The sequence below is a fragment of the Carya illinoinensis genome, chromosome 6 (assembly GCF_018687715.1).
Source record: "Carya illinoinensis cultivar Pawnee chromosome 6, C.illinoinensisPawnee_v1, whole genome shotgun sequence".
NCBI lineage: Eukaryota > Viridiplantae > Streptophyta > Magnoliopsida > Fagales > Juglandaceae > Carya > Carya illinoinensis.
The window spans coordinates 35,565,830-35,590,329 of NC_056757.1; the positions used below are offsets into that span (position 1 = coordinate 35,565,830).

The 24,500-nt window shown below is 35.2% G+C and overlaps 2 protein-coding genes and 1 pseudogene across 2 annotated transcripts; all 3 read right to left on the reverse strand.

Moving 5' to 3' along the window:
• Nucleotides 1–2,915: 2,915 nt before the first annotated feature.
• LOC122314375 (L-type lectin-domain containing receptor kinase IX.1-like) lies at nt 2,916–5,564 on the reverse strand. The gene is made up of 2 exons (XM_043129907.1): nt 3,302–5,564; nt 2,916–3,117 (listed from the first exon to the last, which is right to left on the reverse strand). Exon 1 carries the CDS (start codon nt 5,390–5,392, stop codon nt 3,326–3,328), a length of 2,067 nt encoding a protein of 688 aa, XP_042985841.1. The 5' UTR covers nt 5,393–5,564; the 3' UTR covers nt 2,916–3,117; nt 3,302–3,325.
• Nucleotides 5,565–11,545: 5,981 nt separating this feature from the next.
• On the reverse strand, nt 11,546–14,281 carry LOC122312361 (L-type lectin-domain containing receptor kinase IX.1-like). The gene has a single exon (XM_043126938.1). It carries the CDS (start codon nt 13,962–13,964, stop codon nt 11,823–11,825), a length of 2,142 nt encoding a protein of 713 aa, XP_042982872.1. The 5' UTR covers nt 13,965–14,281; the 3' UTR covers nt 11,546–11,822.
• A 3,618-nt stretch (nt 14,282–17,899) lies between these two features.
• On the reverse strand, nt 17,900–18,655 carry LOC122312818 (annotated as a pseudogene).
• Nucleotides 18,656–24,500: the final 5,845 nt, after the last annotated feature.

A 24,500-nucleotide genomic window follows, 5' to 3' on the forward strand; every position in this document is an offset into this window, starting at 1 on the left:
TGTGAAACTTTGTGGTAGCGGCTGTTGGTCAATCACCCACTACTGCTCATCTTTGGGAGGGAATTTATCCGAATAGCCCGAATGAACTTCCAAGAACAACATGCTGCAGTCAGGAATTGATGTAAATGGCGCAGTCATAATATACGTTTGTTAGATTTATTTTTAATTGTGGATATCCATTGAGTTTGTAATCTAAAAATACTTATTTTTGCCTTGTTTTTGAACCATTTGTTGTGGATTTCTTACTCATACCAAATGGTTTTATATTTTTTTGTGGGTATTAGGTTTTTTATTTGTGGCAAAACCTATTTACAATGAAATAAGTTCTTCCCAAAAACATATTAGTCGCAGCCAAGTTTTGTGGCAAATAAATTGTATTTCATGATAAATACAGTTCGCAACAAATAATAGAGGGTATTTGCAACTAGGGGTGAACAATAACTGGTTGGACCGACCTTCACTGACGGGAACTGGTTGAAACTATTGGAGAACCAGTCGACTGATGGTAGAAATTAAGTAAAACCAAAGTCAGCTGGTTCGGTCCCTGTCTACACCAGGTCCAAACCACCTGACCAATCAAAACTCTGCCACGAGGCAATGCCTGTCAGCACAGTGCAACATGCAACGTCAGCGCGCCTCACTACAATGGGGTGAGGAGCTTACCTGGAAATAGGAGGAGCACCTAGCTTTGGCAAGATCTACAGCGTAAAAGAGTGTTACAGCATACTGTGTAGACGCTGCATGCACTAGTTGGGTGCAGCCCAAAGCATAGGTGATGGAGGTTCATCGTTGCATGCTATGCTGAGTAGTCAGGCAGTGCCGCCATGGTCTTTTGTTGCTGCTAGGAGATGTGGTAGTGCCGCTGAAAGGGTGGCGGCATAGCCAATTTTTCTTTTACAAGAATAGTAACCCTATACGGGTGAAGAAGAAGCACTATGTGGGTTATCTGTGGTGAACAAGGGCATTGATTTTCACTTCTGCTACATACTCCTCCATCCCCTGCTTAGACCCTTTTGATGCCCTCCTAATAAAACAAAGATATTTGAGTCGCTTAAAAATCCCATATAAATGCCACCAAATCCTCCCAAGCCTAGCTTTTCTTCATCGATAAATTTTTTTTTAAAAAAAAATGAGCCTATAACCTGTGCAATGCATGGATCGTTGTGTACGAGGGAGAGAGATCTAGAGAGAGACAAGGTTTTATAGTGGAGAAATTCGAAATGGTTTATAGGGCGATTTATTTTGATTAAACAATATAAAAGTTGAATTAGTGCATTTGGGTGGAGTCTAGAATCGGTTTATATATTTGTATGTTAAAAAATAAATAAAACTTAAAATTTACAACAGTTCATAATGAAACACTTCTTTTAAAATGATTACTACTTCATAAACATAACACTTCAAGATTCCATTTTTTATTTTAATTATTGCCAACAATAGCCTACATTTCTATGTAGAATGCTATGTCGGAGTCATATGAAACAATATAAAGGTTGACGAAACAATATAGAGGTTGAAATAGTGCCTTTCGGGTGGACTCTTGAATCAATTTATATCTTTATATGTAAGAAAAGAAATGAAACTTAAAAGTTACAACAGTTTATAATGAAAGATTTCTTTTGAAATGATTACTGCTTCATAAATATAACACTTCAAGATTTTATTTTTTATTCTAATTATTGACAACAATAGCCTACTTTTATGGGTAGAATGCCACGTCGGAGTCATATGACTCCGCTTTTATATATAGTAATAGATATCCGTATTTTTTGAATATTTTAAAACATCATTGTATAAAAATATGTGTATCTATTGTTACTCATTTCAAGGATTTCATAGATAATTTCTGAGCGTCTTTTTAGCAAGATTTTAGATGGATTGACTTCTATTTTTTTGGATAAAAAGTAACATATACTCTTTCGACTTTTGAGTAATTATTATACATTCCTGGAATATGGGCACGGGATACTCTATTATCTTTTATTATATGATTCTATTAAATTATAAGTTTAAATAATTCTTCAATTTTTTTTTTAATTCATGGTATATATCTCAGCGCATAAAATACCGTTTCGGGTTTAATTATCCATATTTTCTTTTCCATATCTCTAACTTGAATACTCTTTCAGCTGCATACTACTCAGAAAGCCTATGAAGTCTTCATACTTTTAGCATATCATCCCAATATGGATCGCATCATTTTGCGGTTTATTTGATTGTGTAGTCTTTGCCTCTTTGGGTTGAGCAATGATTCATTTATGCTCTATGGCCACATATGTAAGGCTGACTCGATGAGACTTCCAATGGTTTACACAAAATAAAATGCTAAAGCTAATCCCAAGGGTACTTCATATAAAAAAAATTATGCTCTTACTAATGATGGAATGATATGATAACACATTCTTTCCATTGAAACGATGTCAAATCCATCCCAGGTGCGCAATTTGGGGCTAATATGCAAATCATAGGAAGAAAGCATATGTATATTTATAAAATTATATTCTTATAATATTAAGTCTTCGTAAACTATTTTAAGCCTCATTTATGGTAGAGGAAAACATTTTAAAAAAAAACTCCCTTTACAACCCAAACGTTCTACCCAACAACATACTATCATAAACGACGCCATACATATGCCATATGTACCCATTTTGTCTAACTTGTACAAATCTCTCAACTCACGTGGCAACTGAGCAGTATCTAAAAACAAAGAATCCTCCCCCAATACTCCAACCATTGATCATTCATCGGCAACTTTGTTCCCTTCTCTAAACAAATGCTTGATAGAGAAATCAAAACTATCTAACAAGCTCATCAATTGATCCCAAAAATCTCAAAGGTACCACTCTGTACACACTCTCTCCACCACCCAAGAAACCACAGTCAAATAATCACATTCTACATCAATGAAAGCATAGCCCAACTGCTGGCAGAATTTTAATCCCACTACAATTGCCCGAAGTTCAACTTCATTATTAGTGCAAGAACCAAACAATTTTGAAAAAGCAAACAATAACACATTCTGCTGCTGATAACACATTCTTTCCCTTGAAACGATGTCAAATCCATCCCAAGTGCGCAGTTTGGGGCTATTAGGTTGTTCATACAAGTACAATATAATACACAAACCTCAGGTAGAAAGCACATGCATATTTACAATGTAGATATAAATTGAAGTGAAAAGAAATACAAGGTCAAAAATTGAACATCTAATCAATGAATTATAATCTAAAAATATATGTAATTAAATTTACCTGTAACCAACTTAGCACGAATGCAAAAGTGATGCCTCTGCACAGTAGAAGATGAGGTGAATGGTGAGGAATTAGCTCTGACTATAGCTTGAATATTGCGTTTTTCTACCCTCGAAATCGGTAGCAACATTGGACATTGAAAGTGGCGTTGAAAATCTATTCACTGCTGGAGGAAGATATGCTGGCCCGAGAATTCTTGACGGGAGAACAGGTAATGGAGCTTCAAAGTTGAAAACATGAATTGCTTGCCTAATTGAAGGCCTAAGGTTGCGATCAGGGTGAGCACACCACATCCCAACAATTATCAAGCACTCCATTTGCTCCCCATTAAAGTCACCACCTAGCCTTGGGTCAGCTGCTTCAAGCACATCTCCTTTTCCATAAAGCTCCCAAACCCACTCCACCAAAGCAACTTGATCTTCAGGGGCCTTGGGGTTGATTGGTTTCCTTCCACAAGCTATCTCTAAAGCTACAATTCCAAAACTATACACATCTGACTCTTTGCTTGCCTTGCCAGTGGTGACACATTCGGGAGCCATGTAGCCAAAGGTGCCGGCCAAAACAATAGTTTGTGAACCTTTGGCATGGTCCACAAGCCTAGCTAGGCCAAAATCCCCAAGTTTAGCATTGAAGTTTGAATCAAGCATAATGTTGCTAGATTTTATGTCCCTATGCACCACACATTGTTCCCATCCTTCATGCAGGTAAAGCAAGGAAGATGCCAAGCCTTGAGCTATTTTGTACCTCACTTCCCAGATCAACAACCTTTCTTCTTTAAAAAGATGAGAATCTAAGCTTCCATTCGGCATAAACTCATAAACAAGTAGGAGTTCTTTTCTTTCGTGGCACCAACCAATGAGTTGCACCAAATTCCTATGTCTCAATCGACTGATGATTTTTACTTCTGCTGCATACTCCTTCATCCCCTGCTTAGACCCTTTTGATACCCTTTTAATAGCAACAAAGATATTGGAGTCTCTTAAAAATCCTTTATAAACGTCACCAAATCCTCCCTGGCCTAGCTTTTCTTCATTACTAAAATTATTCGTGGCACGAGTTAATTCCTTGAATGAGAACCTTTTTGGCCCTGTTCCCTCTTGGAATTCGCCATCCATGTACTCAGCAAAGGCACGATCGTCTTCTTTATCCCTCCCACTCCTCTTCCACAAGACCAAGAGAACCAAAGCCAACCCGACAACCGAAAACAATCCACCAGCACCCAAACCCACGCCTAATCCTAACTTATTGTTTCCCCTCGGTTTGGGGGTTAGAACGGGGCTTGGAGATGGAGCACCTACCACTTTTGGGTTAGTTTTGGTATCATCAATTTGCAAACTGGAAGTGAAATTCCACGAACATATGGTATGCACTGCAGAAGAATATCCTGTTGCAGCTGAGAATCCAAAAGTGACTTTTTCGGGTAGGTGTTTTCTCAAGTCAACATTAAAAGAAAGGAACTGCCATACAGTGACATTGTTTTCTAGACCTGTATAGCCAACACTCAAATTATAAGAAGTAGAATTATAACTGATCCAAGCTTCATTTTTTTTCCCTTCTCTAATCGAGATAATACTCCACCACGACGCATTAGCAACAGATTCCATGGAATTGATGTCAATACCGACATGTTCGCCCTGCGGATCCCAATAATTTTGATAGATATCAAACTCCACTGCGACAAAATCATTTTTCGTCGAGTTTAGTGCTAGATCATAGGAAGTAAGACCCAAGGTCCCACCACTATATCTTGTATCGAGAATCTGTGAATCAACAGGTGCTAGGAAGAACGCAAGCCCGTCTGCATATGCAGTTTTATTTGGCGTAGTGGCAGCGATGACAAAAGAAAAATGGGTAGTGAAATCTGCGAGGTTTGTTGAGGCATTGTCCCAAAGGTGCATTGGACTGTAATATGTAGCGCGACCCACGGTCCATGGTTGGTCCCGAATGGCGGTGAGTTGAATAACTTTGTTTTCGGCGAAAGCTCTTTCATATGATATGTTTTTATCTTGAGAATTGAAACTGGGGAAGTTGAAGGATGTGGTACTTGTAAAAGGGAATACAAGTTTGAAGAGATTGGAGAGCATTAAGAGATAAAAGTGGACCGGGGGATATGGAAACAGGAAATGTTTGATTTTCATGAAGTTGAAGCCAACCACGATCGGAGCAAGGAAGGAGGCAGGAATTGAGATATTCCAAACTGTAATTTGAATGGATAAAGAAAGGGAATTGCTTTTAAGCTTCCCAGAAGACTTCTTTCAGCTCGTAAAAATGAGTGGCTCTACAGAGTACAGGCTACAGCCATATATGGATCCGACTGGGATGCCGACAGTGTAATTTTTTTTTTTTTTTATATAGTTTTTAAATATTTTTTAATTAAATTACAATATCATTTAAAAATTCTTTTTTAATCATTAAAAAAGCACCATTATCGGAAATCCCAGCCGAAAAAACCAAAGGTTTAGCATTACTGTTTTTCTTTTCCAGCGGAAGTCGTTGTTGACCCTTGTTATGCTAGTGGAGTTTATATTTATAATTATTTTCGTAGTAGATGTATAATAATATTGTAGCTTATTAGATCCAAAGCTTTATTGTTTTAACGTCTAAATTATAAATTCTAAACCTGAGTTTATAGTTCACGGCCTGATTGCAAGATATAACCACTACAATGGTAATTAATATTATTTTGGCTTATCTTTTTTGGCTTATCTTTTAATTAATAATTTGTTTTAATATTGTAGTTTATTATAATATATATAGAATATATATATCGTGCGTAATCTTTAGGATAGTGGATCAAACATTTTTTAGCGTTGAAGAAGTAAAACTAAAGAAAAAGAATTAAAAATAAAGAAAACAATACCTTAAAAGAATATGAAAAAGCAGGGGGAGTCGCCGTCGAGTCGAGATCCAAATTTGGGTCTTGATAAGTGTAGTACTTCAACTATTTTATTATTTTGCTTTTTTAATGCATTTTTTAACATCTCTAAATATTTTTAAAAAATTTATAATATTATTAAAAAAATATTTGGTTAATCACTAAATTAAAAATCAAAAAATAAGACGACCCAACTATCGTTGCCATTTCTGTTACATGTCTTATAATTTTAAAGGTGTGTTGCTTCTAAGAAACTGCGCTTACCTAGATTTACGCAAACAAATGGAAAGACTTGTTGCTGTTTGATGTTAGAGTTAATTCATTATTAATACTACACACAGTTATATGCTCCGTAAGTATTTTATATCTTTTTTTTAAAATGAGAAATATATATTATTTTAAAAAAAAAAATTCATGTAACTTTTTATATATATTCACTTTATTTTAAAAAAAAAAAGATAGTGTTATTATGTCATTCAAGTTTGTCCATTTGATGTGTCTCTAGTATAAATTATATATTTTTTTTACTTTTTATTTCAGACATTTTTAAATATTTTTAAAAATAAAAAATAATAAATTAATAGTTATTTCTTTAATTATTAAATAAAAAATATTAAAAAATAAAATAAAATACATAAACGATCAAATTGACACAACAAACTTAAAAATTATAACATCATTTTCCTTTTAAAAAAATATGATGACACTTACAGACATTGAGGATAAAAATGGATAAGATTTAGAGCTGCCTTACGGACTAAATAGTTAGAAAGTTGAAGAGATAGCCGTTCTAATTTAAAAGAAATTTCTCTCCTTTTCTTACTTTTACAAAAAAAAATATTTTTAAATTTGATTTATTGAGAAAAAAACAAACATATAAAATGGGTTATATAATATTTATTATTGTTCAAATTATTAATATATAAAATAAACAATAAAATTTATATCTTTTTATAAGTTTTTATTTTTAAAACATGTAATGATTAGTTTAAAAGAGTTTATATTTAAAATGTTGTTTGAGAAAAAATAAAATAAAATAAAATAAAACATGTTTTCAAACATCTCATAATTAAACTCTTGAGAAAATGTGTTGCCATCTTTATTTTTGTAAACATTATTCTATATTGGATTGATTTGTATACATTTACCATATATAGCGTTCTCTGAAGGTAAAGGATGAAAATCAAAAGGAGCAAAAAGTGTCAAAACCTCATCCACGAAAAATCGATCTATATATAGAAAAAAATCTTCTAATTGATGGATAAAAGGATAAGAGTTTTAGAATAATTGTAAAAAGTGAACCCCACCTGCTTCTCAACTGTCAGTGATCATCAACCGATCATCAATACAGATACCTCACAGTCTCTGTCTTTCAATTCCTTGCATTTAATGATAATATACCCCCAAGAGTTGTATTAAGAAATATGATGTAACGCACACATAGATTGACAATTAATATATCTATTAACTTTATTTTACATTATTTAGTTGATGAATATATCATATCGGTGATGATGAAGGGCTTAAAAAACATATTTTTATACTATTGGGAAAATACAAAATTTTAATTAAGGGCTAGCTACAATAATATTATAGGGCATTAATTCAAAATCGTATTTTTAAATATAAGTAACTATATTAATTAAAAGGAAAAAAAAATCAGAACTATAAAATAAATTTAATCCGCAAAAAAATCCAAAAAGCTAAAAAAGTAATTAATGGTCCTTCTAAGTTCCACGTAGCTATGTATGCTCTTGATTGGAGGAGGATTGAACTTAAAATCTGTTTTTTTTTTTTTTTTTTTTGGGAGATATTCATTTTCTCCAGAATATTTATATCACTTGGAATGACAAGTCTAATATTATGTTTAAGATCTTACTCATGAGCAACCCGGATAATTTGACCCAAGATAAATTCATCTAATTAAATAGAAAAAAATAATTATTGTGTTTTATTCTAAATTTTGTAATTTTAATGTGATATTTTAAGTATTTTTTTTTTATTTAAGTGGTTTATTTATGCAGCCACTTAATTAAAATGTACCACGTTAATTAATAAGAATAAGGATGACAAACTAAATGATGAAAAGTATATGTCATTGTCATAGAAATTAGAAAATATCAACTGAATAAATAAAGTAGTTGGGTCTTTAAATATGGTAGATAGAAGGATAAGAACTTGGACAATAGAAGAATAAGATCTGGACCCATTCGAATTGAGAGATCATGAATGAAATGTTCAAATTAATTAATACATTGATATGGATTAATTGACCGTATTCTTCATGTCGTGTATATGACGAACACGAATGGTATTATTAAATATAGTGAGGGAGCAATGGAGTTTCAACATTTCTGCCACCCACATCCTTTACTGTTGACTCTTGATGGATTACTAGTAGATGATGGATATTATTCTTATTGTAGACTATGCCTAGAAAGAGTATCATGTGATTACACCAAGTGCATGTTTGGAATTGTTATGAGAAATATATCTTATAGCTTAATAAGAACTTACAGTTTATAACTTAAATAATAAATTTTATTATTAAAATATTATTTATTATTTGATAATTATGTGTTTAAATTAAAATACTTTTAAACATATTATATTTATTCTAAAACAAATTAAAAAAGTTCTTGTTCATCATGACTTGGTCAGTTGATATCCATATCTCAATAAATACAACAACAGCAAGCATTAAAAACATTAAAGATTGGGCCTGAATATAGGTGAGAATGGGTTGGCTGCGTATATTTTCCAGCAGCGCCCAAAAGAGGAGTGGGGAGGGGGTATTGAATTTTGGAACCTGGATTCATAATAGCCCGACCTCTTTCACCAAAAACACGGTCAAACTGGATTTTTAAATTATAAGTTGTATTTGCACAACCCAGCAGCTCGGCCAAGATCATCATAATGAAACAGTTTGCTCCAGTTTATTTACAGTTAAGTTACATTGTCTTGGAGCATATTGTATTATCCATCTCTATCTAATATTGTATATTAATTTAATATCTTCAATATGATAATGAGTTAATTTGGTTACAGGACATTCCAGAGTGGATGAATAATTGTATCTAATTGAAGAAAAATATAATTCTGAGAATGAATATATGAGAATGAAATCTTTTCATCAAAAAAAAAAAAAAATCCTTATCTTGTTGAACTACCATTTTGAGTTGAATTTGTTACCATTGAAACTCCTTCACCCTTCAACGTCTCTCCATCAATATAGCATGATTTGTGGGATTTATCATCCTTATCTCTTCGGCAGTTTTGGGACTCCCTATCGCTCCATTGAATCCCACAAATCATACCAAGCTGCTGGGTTGTGCTTTTGTACCCTGTAATTTTCTAAAATCTTTTGTGCCCTGCAATTGGACCATTTGATGCTAACAATCATTGGTAACATATGTTTGCTAACAAGTATCAAGTCATCATTGGTAACATATGTTAGGGAAACAATAAATTGATATTCTTTTTCTGAAGAGTCATTGAACTTAGATTGATTAACATTGTCAGTTATTATAGCCTTAAGAGCTAGTTGTCATAAAATTTTTCATGCATGATCTTGCCACTAAGATCTGCCATAAAGTCTTAAGGTATATAACTATTCAAACTTCATTTATAATATTTGTCATCATAATATTTTTCTGTATTAATAATATTTTTGCGGGGAGATTAGTTGATTGAATATGTGATTTAACTTGTAGATGATTACCGTCAAAGTTGCATCCAAACTTTTGTGAGCTTCAATGTTATATAATATATGCGGTGAATGGTTGGTTCTTGGGTTCTCGTCACGAGTTTTTCTTACGAAGTGTTTCCACTTGAATGTTCAATGTAGGCATTACTGTATTGATTTTGCTAGAGCACTATACTTCAATCCATCCTCGTTCTGCTATACGCCAATTGGAGTTGGGCTGATTTGCTATGTCTACATGAAGATGGGTTTGTTAGAATTGTAGTTATTATGTTTTTTGTTTAACCTCTTTTCGAAGTGCTCTGGTCTATCCTTGAGTTTTAGGTATTTTATTTATTGTTTATGGTAATTTGGTATTTGTAAACACGGGTTTTGATATCCCTGCAACTCTTCAAAGGAAAAACTAAACACTCTGAAGTTTGCACAACACGCCACACTAATTTAGAACAATGTCACTACAACATAAAGTGGCTAGAAGATATTGTTATCAGGGCATTAGTAGTGTTGTTGTGCTTTGCTATTGACCCTTAAGATGTATTACCAATATCTGCTATTCGCTGTCAAGAGTTTTAATGCATTTCTATTTAACTCTAGTAAAAGGTGTCTCCTAATATGACCATGAGTGATATCTTATTTAGCATTGAAGTAGCAAATGGTTCTGTTCTGCACATGTTATGAAAGTCATACAATTTGCAACAAATTGGTTCACTTTTTTCAAAAGGTTTGGAAAATAGTTTTGTCTTTAGTCACTTGATAGGGTTATGAATTGATAAATTTCTGGCTGAGTTGGCTATGCCCCCATTGAAACTCAATAAAGATGTTAAATCATTGTGTTTGTTTTATTGAATTTAAGCAATTCATTGGTAACATTGTTCGATATTAAACTTGTAGTTTCATTCCAAATTCATGGGCTTTATGGTTATTAGAATTGACATACTTTCAATTCTTATTTTGAAAGGTTTGGGAGGAATCTTCTAGTGAAAGTCTATTACCGCTATTAAAGTGATTAGCTAAAATAGTTATTTTATATTAAAAAAAAGTGAAGTAATCAATCACATTAGTGGAATACGTAAAAAATATGCAAAAGTAACTATACATATAATCTTTTTATTATAAAAATATCCTTATTTTTTGGATATTTTAAAACATCATTACATAAAAATATTTGTATCTATTGTTATTCGTTTCACGGATTTCATAGACAATTTTCTAAGCATCTTTTTAGCAAGATTTTAGATGGATTGACTTCTATTATTCGGATAAAATGTAACATATACTCTTTTGAGTAATTATTATACATTCTCAGAATATGAACATGTGATATTCTATTTTGTTTTATTATATGAAATATATGATTATATTTCATAACTATTAATAATTCTTTTTTTTTTTTAATTCATGGTATCTCAACTCATGAAATACCGTTTCGAGTTAATTATCCATCTTTTCTTTTCCATTTCTCTAACTTGAACACTCTTTCAGCTCCAAACTATTCAGAAAGCCCAGGAAGTCTTCATCCTTGTAGCAGATCATCCCAATATCGATCGCATCAATTTGCGGTTTATTCGATTGGGTAGTCTTCACCTCTTTGGGCTAAGCACTAATTTAGCATTCATTTTCGGTCTATGACCACGTATTTAAAGTTGACTGGACGATACTTCCAATGGTTTACACAAGATAAAATGCTAAAGCCAATCCCAAAGGTACTTCATATAAAACAATCATGCTCTTACTAATGATGGAATGATATGATAACACATTCTTTTCCTTGAAACGATGTTAAATCCATCCCAGGTGCGCAGTTCGGGGCTATTAGATTGTTCGTACGAGTACAATATAATACGCAAATCACAGGTAGAAAGCAAATGACAAGTATATTTACAATGTAGATGTATACTGAAGTAAAAAAAAAATAGTACAAGATGGAAAATTGAACAGCTAATCAATGAATTAGAATCTCAAAATACAAATAAATTTACCTCTAACCAACTTAGCACGAATGCAAAAGTGATGCCTCTGCAGTAGAAGATGAGGTGAACTGTGAGGAATTAGTGTTCTGACTATAGATTGAATATCGGGTTTCTTCGCTCTCAGAACTGGTAGCAGCATCGGACTTCGAAAGTGGCATTGAAGATCTATTCACTGTTGGAGGAAGATATACTGGCCCAGGAATACTTGAGGGGAGAATAGGCAATGGAGCTTCAAAGTTGAAAACATGAATTGCTTGCTTAATTGAAGGCCTAAGGTTGCGATCAGGGTGAGCACACCACATCCCAACAATTATCAAGCGCTCCATTTGCTCCCCATCAAAGTCTCTGCCCAACCTTGGGTCAGCTGCTCCAAGCACCTCTCCTTTTCCATAAAGCTCCCAAACCCACTCCACCAAAACAACTTGATCTTCAGGGGCCTTAGGGTTGATTGGTTTCCTTCCACAAGCTATCTCCAGAGCTACAATTCCAAAACTATACACATCTGATTCCTTACTCGCCTTGCCAGTGGTGACACATTCAGGAGCCATGTAGCCAAAAGTACCAGCCAAAACGGTAGTTTGTGACCCTTTGGCATGGTCCACAAGCCTAGCTAAGCCAAAATCCCCAAGTTTAGCATTGAAGTTTGAATCAAGCATAATGTTGCTAGATTTTATGTCCCTATGCACCACACATTGCTCCCATCCTTCGTGCAGGTAAAGCAAGGAAGATGCCAAGCCTTGAGCTATTTTGTACCTCGCTTCCCACATCAACAACCTTTCTTCTTTAAAAAGATGAGAATCTAAGCTTCCATTTGGCATGAACTCATAAACAAGTAGGAGTTCTCTTCTTTCGTGGCACCAACCAATGAGTTGCACTAAATTCCTATGTCTCAATCGACTGATGATTTTTACTTCTGCTGCATACTCCTTTATCCCCTGTTTAGACCCTTTTGATACCCTCTTAATAGCAACGAAGATATTTGAGTCACTTAAAAATCCTTTATAAACGCCACCAAATCCTCCCTGGCCTAGCTTTTCGTCATCCCTAAAATTATTCGTGGCACGAGCTAATTCCCTGAATGAGAACCTTTTTGGCCCTGTTCCCTTTTGGAATTCGCCGTCCATGTACTCAACAAAGGCACGATCTTCTTCTTTATCCCTCCTATTCTTCTTCCACAATACCAACAAAACCGAAGCCAACCCAGCAACCAAAACCAATCCACCAGCACCCAACCCCACGGCTAATCCTAACTTGTTCTTCTTCCTCGGTATCGGGGCTAGATTGGGGCTTGGAGATGGAACACCTGTCACTGTTTTTTTAGTGTTGGTATCATCAATTTCCAAACTGGAGTTGAAATCCCATGAGTAAATAGTATGCATTGCAGATCTATATCCTGTTGCGGCTGAGAATCCAAAGGTAACCCTTTCGGGCAGGTGATCTCTCAAGTCAACAATTCCAGAAAGAAACTGCCTTACAGTAACATTGTTTTCAAAACCAGTAAAGACAACGCTTAAATTATGAGTGGTAGAATTATAATTAATCCAAGCTTCATTTTTTTTCCCTTCCCTAATTGAGATACTACTCTGCCACAACTCATATACATCAGATTTCATGGATTTGATGTCAATACCTACATGTTCGCCCTGCGGATCCCAATCATTTTTAAAGATATCGAACTCCACGGCGATAAATTGATTGTTCGTGCTGTTTAGCGACTGGCCATTGGGAGCAAGAGCCATGGAGTCCCCGTCTGTGACGCCATCGGGAATCTTTGAACCATCAGGTGCTAGGAAGAACGCAAGCCCATCTCCATATACAGTTTTATTTTTGGCATCGATGACGAAAGAAAAATGGGTAGTGAAATCGGTGAGGTTTCTGGAGGCCTTGTCCCATAGGTGCATGGGACTGGAATATGTAGCGCGACCCACGACCATGCTTTCGTCCTTGTTGCTGGTGAGTTGGATAACTCCACTGTCGGCGTAGGCTCTCTCAAATGTTATATTACTCGTGATGTCCCTAGAACTGAAATTGGTGAAGCTGAAGGATATGGCAGTTGTTAAAGGGGATAGAAGTAAGAAAATGGTTATTGTTAAGAGACAAAAGAGGAAGTGGGGATTTGGAAACAGGAAATGTTTGATTTTCATGAAGTTGAAGGCAACCATGATCGGAGCTTGGACGGAGGCAGGGTATGAGATATTCCAAACGTCTGTAATTTGAATGGATAAAGAAGTGGAAGTCCTTTAGCTTCCCCAAAAGACTTCTCTCGGCTGGTAAAAAATTGAAAAGTCTCCACTCTTTACTCTTCCAAGGGCGGCACCATAAAAATGTTCAATATTTGCTTGCGTAGGTGTTTTCCAGCGGAAGTCGTTGTTGACCCTGGGCATGCTAGTTGAGTTTATATTTATAATTATTTTCGACGTAAATGTATAATAATATTGTAGCTTACTCCAAAGATTTATTCTTTTAACCTCTAAATTATAAATTCTAGAATTGAGTTCATAGTTCAGGGCATGATTACAGAGATATCACCACTACACTAGTAAATATAAGTTTGGCTTATCTTTTAATTTATAATTTGTTTTAATATTAATTCAAGGATACATTGAAATCAAACTAGAGATACAAGAATAAGTGGTGAGGTGTCCCGTACAAAATGTTAATTATTACATTGACTTTAATGCTCAAAGGGAGGTATATATGGCAAATTAATTAATACATTGATATGGATTAATTGACCGTATTTTTCAAGACGTATATATGACAAACACGAACAGTATAATTAAATATAGTGAGGGAGCTATGGAGCTTCAACATTTCTGCCACCCACATCCCTTGCTATTGAGTCTCGATGGATTATTAGTAGAGGATGGATATTATCCTTATTGTAGATTGTGCCTAGAAAGAGTATCATCAGATTACACCAAGTGCATATTTGGAATTGTTATAGGAAATATATCTTATAGCTTAATTAGGATTTATAGTTAACTTAAATAATAAGTTTTATTATTAAAATATTATTTATTATTTAGTAATTATATGTTAAAATTAAAATACTTTTAAACATATTATATTTATTTTAAAATAAATTAAAAAAGTTCTTGTTCATCATGACTTGGTCAGTTGATATCCATATCTCAATAAATACAACAACAGCAAGCATTAAAAACATTAAAGATTGGGCCTAATATAGGTGAGAATGAGTTGGCTGCGTATATTTTGCAGCAGCGCCCAAAAGAGGAGTGGGGAAGGGGGCTATTGAATTTTGGAACCTGGATTCATAATAGCGCGACCTCTTTCACCAAAAACACGATCAAACTGGATTTTTAAATTGGGCTTTGCTATATACAGTCGTCAGATGCAGTCGGCGTGCAGTCGGCTGTACGGAATAAATAAAAAAAAATTATAAAAAATTTTTTTTATATTCAAGGGGACCTACATGAATTATAAAAAGTTATAAAAATAATTTTTTTTTTTTCATGTAGGTCCTGTATTAATTTTTTTTTGGCAGCCGACTGCACGCCGACTGCATCTGCCGACTGCAAAAAGTATTTCTCTTTTAAATTATAAGTTGTATTAGCACAACCCAGCAGCTTGGCCAAGATCATCAGAATGAATCCTTATCTTGTTAAACTACCATTTTGAGTTGAATTTGTTGCCATTGAGACTCCTTCACCTTTCAACGTCTCTCCATCAATATAGCATGATTTGTAGGATTTATCATCCTTATCTCTTCGACAGTTTGGGGACTCTTTATCACTCCATTGAATCCCACAAATCATGCCAAGCTGCTGGGTTGTGCTTTTCTGCCCTGCTATTTTCTAAAATTTTTTGTGCCCTGCAATTGGACCATTTGATGTTAACAAGTATCAAGTCATCATTCGTGACATATGTTGGGGAAACACTAAATTGATATTCTTTATCTGAAGAGTCATTGAACTTAGATTGATTAACTTGTCAGTTATTATAGTCTTAAGAACTAGTGGTCATAAAATTTTTCATGCATCATCTTGCCACTAGCTAAGATCTGGCATAAAGTTTTAAGGTATATAACTATTCCAACTTCATTTATAATATTTGTCATCATAATATTTTTTTGTACTAATAATATTTTTGTGGGGAGATTATTTGATTGAATATGTGATTTAATTTGTAAATGATTATCCTCAAAGTTGCATCCAAACTTTTGTGAGCTTCAATGTTATATAATATATGCAGTGAATGGTTGGTTCTTGGGTTCTCGACGTCTCGTTACGAGTTTTTCTTATGGGGTGTTTCCACTTGAATGTTCAATGTAGGCATTACTATATTGATTTTGCCAGAGCACTATACTTCAATCCATCCTCGTTCTGCTATTATGCAAATTGGTGTTGGGCTGATTTGCTATGTCTATACATGAAGATGGGTTTGTTAGAATTGTAGTTATTATGTTTTTTGTTTAACTTGTTTTTGAAGTGCTCTGGTCTATCCTTGAGCTTTAGGTATTTTATTTATTGTCGATGGTAATTTGGTATTTGTTAACATGGGTTTTGATATCCCTGCAACTCTTCAAAGGAAAAATTAAACACTCTGAAGTTTGCACAGCACTCCACACTAATTCAGAACAATGTCACTACAACATAAAGTGGCTAGACGATATTGTTATCAGGGTATTAGTAGTGTTGTTGTGCTTTGCTATTGACCCTTATGATGTATTACCAATATCTGCTATTTGCTGTCAAGAGCTTTAATGCATTTCTATTTTACTCTAGTAAAAGGTGTCTCCTAATATGACGATGAGTGATATCTTATCAAGCACCAAAGTAGCAATTGGTTCTGTTCTGCACATGTTATGATAGTCATACAATTTGCAGGCAAATTGGTTCACTTTTTTCAAAAGTGGAATATAGTTATGTCTTTAGTCACTTGATAGGGTTTTCTAGCTGAGTTGGCTATGGCCTATTGAAACTCAGTAAAGATGTTAAATCATTGTGTTTGTTTTACTGAATTTAAGCAAATGGTTGGTAACATTGTTTTATATTAAACTTGAGTTTCATTCCAAATTCATGGGCTCTATGGTTATTAGAATTGAGAAACTTTCAATTCTTATTTCAAAAGGTTTGGGAGGAATCTTCTAGTGAAAACTTGTTGCCGTTGTTGATGTAATTAGTTAAAGAATACATAGTGGAATGTGTAAAGAGTACGTAAAATTGACTGTATATATAATTTGTTATTATAAAAATATCCTTATTTTTCGGATATTTTAAAACATTGTTGTATAAAAATATGTGTATCTTTTGTTACTCGTTTCACGGATTTCATGGACAATTTTATAAGCATCTTTTTAGCAAGATTTTGGATGGATTGACTTTTCTTCTCCAGATAAAAAGTAACATATACTCTCTTGAGTAACTATTATACATTCTCGGAATATGGACTGATACTCTATTTTGATTTATTATATGATTCTATTACATAAGTATTAATAATTCATCAATTTTTTTTTTTTAATTCATGGTATCTCAACGCATGAGATACCGTTTCGAGTCTAATTATCCATCTTTTCTTTTCCATATCTCCAACTTGAACACTCTTTTAGCTCCAAACTACACAGAAAGCCCAAGAAGTCTTCATACTTTTAGCATATCATCCCAATATCGATCGCATCAATTTGCGGTTTATTTAATTGGGTAGTCTTCACCTCTTTGGGCCGAGCACTGATTTAGTATTCATTTTCGCTCTATGACCACTTATTTAAAGCTGACTCAATGAGACTTCCAATGGTTTACACAGATAAAATGATGAAGCTAATCCCAAGGGTACCTCATATAAAAAAAATCATACTCTTACTAATGATGGAATGATACGATAGCACATTCTTTTCCTTGAAACGATGTCAAATCCATCCTAGGTGTGCAGTTTGGGTCTATTAGGTTGTTCGTACAAGTACAATATAATACGCAAATCACAGATAGAAAGCACATGACATGTATATTTACAGACTTCAGTGTAGATGTATACTGAAATGAAAAAATATATATATATATTACAAGGTGAAAAATTGAACAGCTAATCAATGAATTAGAATCTCAAAATACATATAAATTTTCCCCTAACCAACTTAGCTCGAATGCAAAAGTGATGTCTCTGCAGTAGAAGATGAGGTGAACTGTGAGGAATTAGTATTCTGACTATAGATTGAATATTGGGTTTCTCCGCTCTCAGAACCGATAGCAACATCAGACTTCAAAATTGGCATTGAAGATCTATTCACTGTTGGAGGAAGATATGCTGGCCCTGAAATACTTGAGGGGAGAATAGGCAGTGGAGCTTCAAAGTTGAAAACATGAATTGCTTGCTTAATTAAAGGCCTAAGGTTGCGATCAGGGTGAGCACACCACATCCCAACAATTATCAAGCGCTCCATTTGCTCCCCATCAAAGTCTCTGCCCAACCTTGGGTCAACTGCTCCAAGCACCTCTCCTTTTCCATAAAGCTCCCAAACCCACTCCACCAAGACAACTTGATCTTCAAAGGCCTTAGGGTTGATTGGTTTCCTTCCACAAGTTATCTCTAGAGCTACAATTCCAAAACTATATACATCTAATTCTTTGCTTGCCTTGCCAATGGTGACACATTCGGGAGACATGTAGCCAAAGGTGATAGCCAAAACAGTAGTTTGTGACCCTTTGGCATGGTCCACAAGCCTAGCTAGGCCAAAATCTCCAAGTTTAGAATTGAAGTTTGAATCAAGCATAATGTTGCTAGATTTTATGTCCCTATGCACCACACATTGTTTTCATCCTTCGTGCAGGTAAAGAAATGAAGATGCCAAGGCTTGAGCTATTTTGTACCTCACTTCCCCACCAAGGATCATGGAGACTGTCGAGGGTGCGCTTGTGGAGGATGGTAGGACGGTGGCCCTCGGTTGTAGTGAAGGATCGGGAGCGCATAAGCACAGGATTACTACAAAATTGAAATTCTCTCAGACGTTTCAAGCGAGTGATCAGGGTGGAAGACGCTCTGATCTAATTGGAAAAGTTAGACATTATTGGATTCCTAAGATTGCTTTTGAAGATTCAGCGACTCGAGCCTTTGTCGAGGCAGTAGAAGAAGAAGTAGAACATGCAATGGCAAGAGAAAGAGGATCCTTTTTCCTATGGCCCCTCTCCATTTCGGTTTCAGCAAATGTGGGTGGATCATCCTGATTTTATGGATTTTGTTCAGCATGTTTGGTCTGAACCTGCTGTTGGTACGAGTCTAGTCAATCTTGCTAGTAAACTTAAGAAGCTTAAGGTGGCCCTTCGGGATTGGAACAAGCAACTGTTTGGGTGGACCAATGCTCAGATTGCTACTCTTGAAGAGAAAGTTGAGGAACTAGTGTGTAGTCTACAAAGGGAATGGAATGAAGATGCCGAAAGAGAGCTTGTATCATCCTCTGTTGAGTTGTCCTCTTGGAGGCGTAGAGAAGACACTAGGTAGGCTCAAATGGCTAAGCTTAAGTGGAAAATGGAAGGAGACCGTAATACTGAATTTTTTCATGTCTGTTTACCTAACAAAAGGAATAAAAGAATTCAAGAGATGAGAACTTTAGATGGGGTTGAGTTTACTTCTCCGGAAGACATTCATCATGGTGCCGTGAAGTATTTTTCTGGTTTTCTCCAAAATACCAATCAGTCACGAGATCTTCCAAACTTATCTTACTTAATCTCACTGGTTATTAATGAAGCAGATGGTGCCCGTTTCTATCTCACTCTTTCTCTGGATGAAGTTCATGAGGCCCTTTCTTCTATTCCTATTAACAACTCCCTGGGGCCGGATGGTTTTGGTGCGGGTTTCTTTAAAAGCTGCTGGGAGGTGGTGAAGATGGATGTCTTGGCGGCTATCTCAAACTTTTTTCTCACTAAAACTCTTCTGAGGTTTTATTCAGCTTTTTTTATTGTGTTCATTCCGAAGATGGATGTGCCTCGGGATTCGACAAATTTAGGCCAATCAATCTTTGTTCGGTTTTCTATAAAATTTGTTCCAAAATTATTGTTAACTGTCTTACAAGTCTTCTTCCCAAGATGATTTCTCTTGAGTAAGGTGCTTTTATTCATGGACGAAACATATTTGAAAATATCAGTCTTACTCAGGAAATGGGTCATTCCTTTAATAAGTAGTCTCATGGTGGTAATATCATGCTTAAAGTCGACATGGCCAAAGCGTATGATCGAGTGGATTGGAATTTTTTGTTGGAGGTGCTTCGTTGTTTTGGTTCCCCCCCCCCCTCGCCCCTGCCCCCTTTTCTGTGATTTAATTAATGCTTACATTTCCAATATTTGGTATTTTGTGATGCTTAATGGTACGACGAAAGGTTTCTTTCGAGGTGGTCGTGGTCTTCGACAGGGGGATCCACTCTCCTCTTATCTTTTTATTATTTTTCAAGAGGTTCTATCTAGACTTTTGAAGCATAGTGTGGCGGAAAAAAAAGATTGGTCAATTTTCTCAAGCTTAAGGAACTCCCCAAATTTCGTATCTCATGTATGCCTATGACATTGTGATTTTTCTGAATGGTAGTAAGAATTCTATTAGGGAACTTTTACGAGTTTTTGAGAAGTATGAAACTTGGTCAGGTCAGATGATCAATAAAGATAAAACTTCCATGTTCTTTTCTCAAAAAATCTCTTCAGTTCATAAGAGAGCTCTCAAGAGGATGACAGGGTTCTCGAAAGGTTCTTTCCCCTTTAAGTATCTAGGGGTTCCGATCGTGTTGGGGCGTCTCAAGCATTTGCATTTGGAGGAGATGGTGAATAAAGTCTGGAAAAAAATAAGCAGCTGGAAAATGAAGATCCTTTCCTTAGGGGGACGTCTGATTCTTCTTTGGCATGTTCTTTCTAGCATGGCTTTACATTTGTTTGCTATTTTGCAGGTTCCCCAATCTATTATCAAAGTCTTAAATCGTATGATGAGTACTTTTTTTTGGGGTGAGGTGAATGGGAAAGAAAAAAAAATGGGTGGCTTGGGACAACATTTGTACGTAAGCCAACTGAGAAAGGTGGTCTGGGGTTGCGTAATTTGGATGATATGCAAAAAGTCTTGCACATGCGGTTTGCTTGGAATTTAATTCAAGGTAAGTCCTTATGGGCTAGATTCTTTAAGGAAAAATATGTGGAGTCTTCCCCGTGGTCCCTCATTGACACGAAAAAAGGTACGAGATTTTGGAAAATGATCGTTAAAAGTATGCCTCGTATCCTCAATAACTCCAAGTGGCGTGTTAGGGATGGGAACATTTTATTTTGGTGTGATAAATGGAGGTATAGGGACCCGTTAATTGATGATTTCCATCTTGTGGGAAACCCGTTGCTTAAAATTAAGGACTGTAAGATGTCCAATAGTTGGGATGTGGAGTTGTTGACTACCTTAGTAGGTCAGAATAATGTGGATGACATAATTGAGACTTTGGTTGGTTGTAAGGGGGGTTCTGATGTGTTGATTTGGACGAAGCATGAGAGTGGCAATTTCAATACCAAATCAACCTGGGAATGTATTCGTATTCGAGGTTCTAGCATGGAATGGCATCCTTGGATGTGGCATAAGTCACTTCCTCTTAAAATTTCAGTTGTTATGTGGAAAGGTTGGAATATGGCTTTGAGCGTTGATGATCATCTTCGACGGATTGGTATTCCTATAGTTTCTCGTTGCGATTGCTGTGATGAAGGTAATTATGAAGATCAAAACCATGTTCTATTTGAAGGGGTTTTTGCTGCAAATGTTTGGCATTATTGTGGTGCTACCTTTGGTCTTCCTTTTGGTCGCACTTGGATGGAGACAGTGACAGCCTGGTTTCGACGTGCTTCTTCCTCTTCTCAAGTGGGGCGCATGGTGGAGTTTCTTCCTTCTATTATTACTTGGCAGCTTTGGCGCAGAAGATGTACAGCCCGTATGGAGGGACGTTTTGAGTCTTTTAATTCGGTTTGGCATGCTATTAAGTTTTGGATGATTTATGTGTGTCAAGATATGAATAAGGTTAAAATTTGTTCCCGGCATGATCTGGAAATTTTGCAGGTCTTGCACATTCTGGCTTTGGCTCCTGTTAGACAGCACTTTCAACTTGTGACATGGAAAAAACCCGCTCAAGTGTGGTTCAAATTGAATACAGATAGCAGTAGTCTTGGTAACCCAGGTTCCTCAGGGGTGGGTGGGGTTATTAGAAATGATCGCGGTCATCTAGTTCATGCTTTTACTTCTCATATTGGTTTTGGTTCAAATAATAGAGCTGAGCTATTAGCTCTCCTGCAAGGTCTCAAAGCCTGTAAACATTTGGGGATTAACTTGGTGGAAATTGAATTAGATTCTCAAGTGGTGATCTCGTGGTAGAATAGGAAGAGATGTGGTGTGTGGTATTTGGAGGATTTCTAGAAAGATATTTTTGGTCTTACCGACTCTATGATTTGTGTGCTTCGGCATGTCTATAGAGAGGGCAATAAAGTTGCTGACTAGTTGGCTCAAAGTGGTACAGCTGGTCATCACTCGGATTGGAATTTTATTGGGGACATATCTACGATTTCTCGAGGCTTAATTCGCTTGGATAAATTGGGTTTCTCATTCTTGCGCTGTAGTTAATGACTTCTCTATTTTGGAGTTTCTATTTGTCGTGCTGGTTTGGTAAGTTTTTATTTTGTTGTTTTGTTTTCTCTTGTGCTAATGTCTTTTTTGTAGGTCTGGTTTTTTCTCTCCTTTTGTGCATTTTGTTTTGTCCTCGTTGTTTTGTTTTTCTTTCTGGTTAGAGGCTCGTAGGTTTTTTTAACACCTGCTTTTGGTCTTTTTCGCTTATTTTGTAACCCCAGGTGTCAATCTGTAACCACAGTTTTCCTCCGTCATAAATGAGGGTTTTTTAATAAAATTGAGACGGGGTTACTATTAGACAGGTGATCCTTGGCTCTTCTAAAAAAAAGTATTTATGCCCATAGTACTAGTGATAATATCATCACTCAAGCACATATTATTTAATGCATCTTTAATTGTGCAAAATTGCTCAAAATATACATTAGCCATGATATACAAAGAACCAAAAATGCTCAATGTAACATCATAAAAAATTTTCAACATCGCTACGAAAATCTGTGCACTTTTTCAATCATCACTAGTGGAGTTCTTGAATTGTTCATTTACAAACACATATTGTTCAAATGCTTGTTTATGTTTTTCAGCAATACTCAACATCAAATATGTGGAGTTCTATCTAGTAAGAACATCCAAACAAAGAATCCTCTCACTAGTTTTTTCCTTTACAACACAAGTATTAAACTCGGCAAATCTTGATAGCGAGGATTTCACATATCTTACAGCATCCCTAATCTTTGATACAAAATCATAAACGTCCTTTAAGTTGTCCATAATAATCAAATTTGATATATGGGTAGCCCACCGCATGTGAAGAAATTCACCAACTAATATAATACTATCATTATCGTTTATTCTCCTCATCATGTAATCAACAGTAACATCATTTGAGGAATCATTATCAACTGTGATGGTCAAAATTTTATCAACACCCCATCATACAATCCCAAGTCTAACACGTTCCCAATAGTTTCGCCTCTATGATCAAGAATTTGGCAAAACTTTAGTATTTTTTATGCAATTTCCAATTGCAATCAATAAATGTGCGTAATGCACATGTAGTTCAGATTTTGCACTGACGTCTAGGTATCAGTGGTAAGATAAATTCTTTGATCATCTAACAATTTTTTTAACTATATATTCTCTTCGTTATACAGCTTAATACAATCTCTTTTTAAAGTGGCTTGGAATGGAAACGTAAATTGAAGCTCTAAATCAGCCACAAATTCAATAAACCCATCATACTCCACAAGCCTAAAATGTAATTTACACCTAATAAACTACTCCGCATTTGACACCTTAAGTTTTTTTGTATCGTATTTCCCTAGACCTTGTGAGTTACACACTCTTCCCTCTGCATCCCTCTTAATACTAGAGGATTGACTTTTTCCAACTCCTTTAACTCTAAGAATGAAGGTTTCACATGTATTCTAAAGGTAGTATAACATAGATTAAGTGTCATTTTTATAATGGCAACTTATGGCTTAACGCAATAATTACACTAAGCTTTTGAGTTATCGTGGTCAATAGGTTATACTTTAGTAAAGTGTTCTCATACCATAGATTGGTTGCTAGGTGTTTTTTTGGATTTCTTAGATAAAGGTATGATGAAACGGCTAGGGTGTTATGTATGTATGGATGAAAAGGAATTTGTGTTGTATATGTATGGATGAAGGGGTTGGAAGACTCCCAAACTCCTCTACATCCAATAGAATAGAATAGGGGTTGCCAATCCCTTGGGTAATACCGACATTACAATTCATATAATTTTTTTCCATCCGTTAAAGCTACACAAAATAAAAATAAAAAAAAAAAGTAAGAAATTAAAATACAAGTATGACAAATTGACCACCACCATACATCATCAAGAAAAATTTATTTTCTCAAGGGGAAGTCTTTAATTAAAGCTATTTTAAACAATCCATGACACATGTTTGAACAAAATTTCATTTTCAAAACCATACAAAGAATGAATGATTCAAAAGATGCATCATCCTCTAGTCATCATTGTTAAAGACTAGAGGATGATGTTCAAAAGATCCAAAACGTGTTACTCTTTGGAAAAAATGAAAAGGCCACAACAATTAAAGTCATCAATGTCCAGCACAAACAAGAAA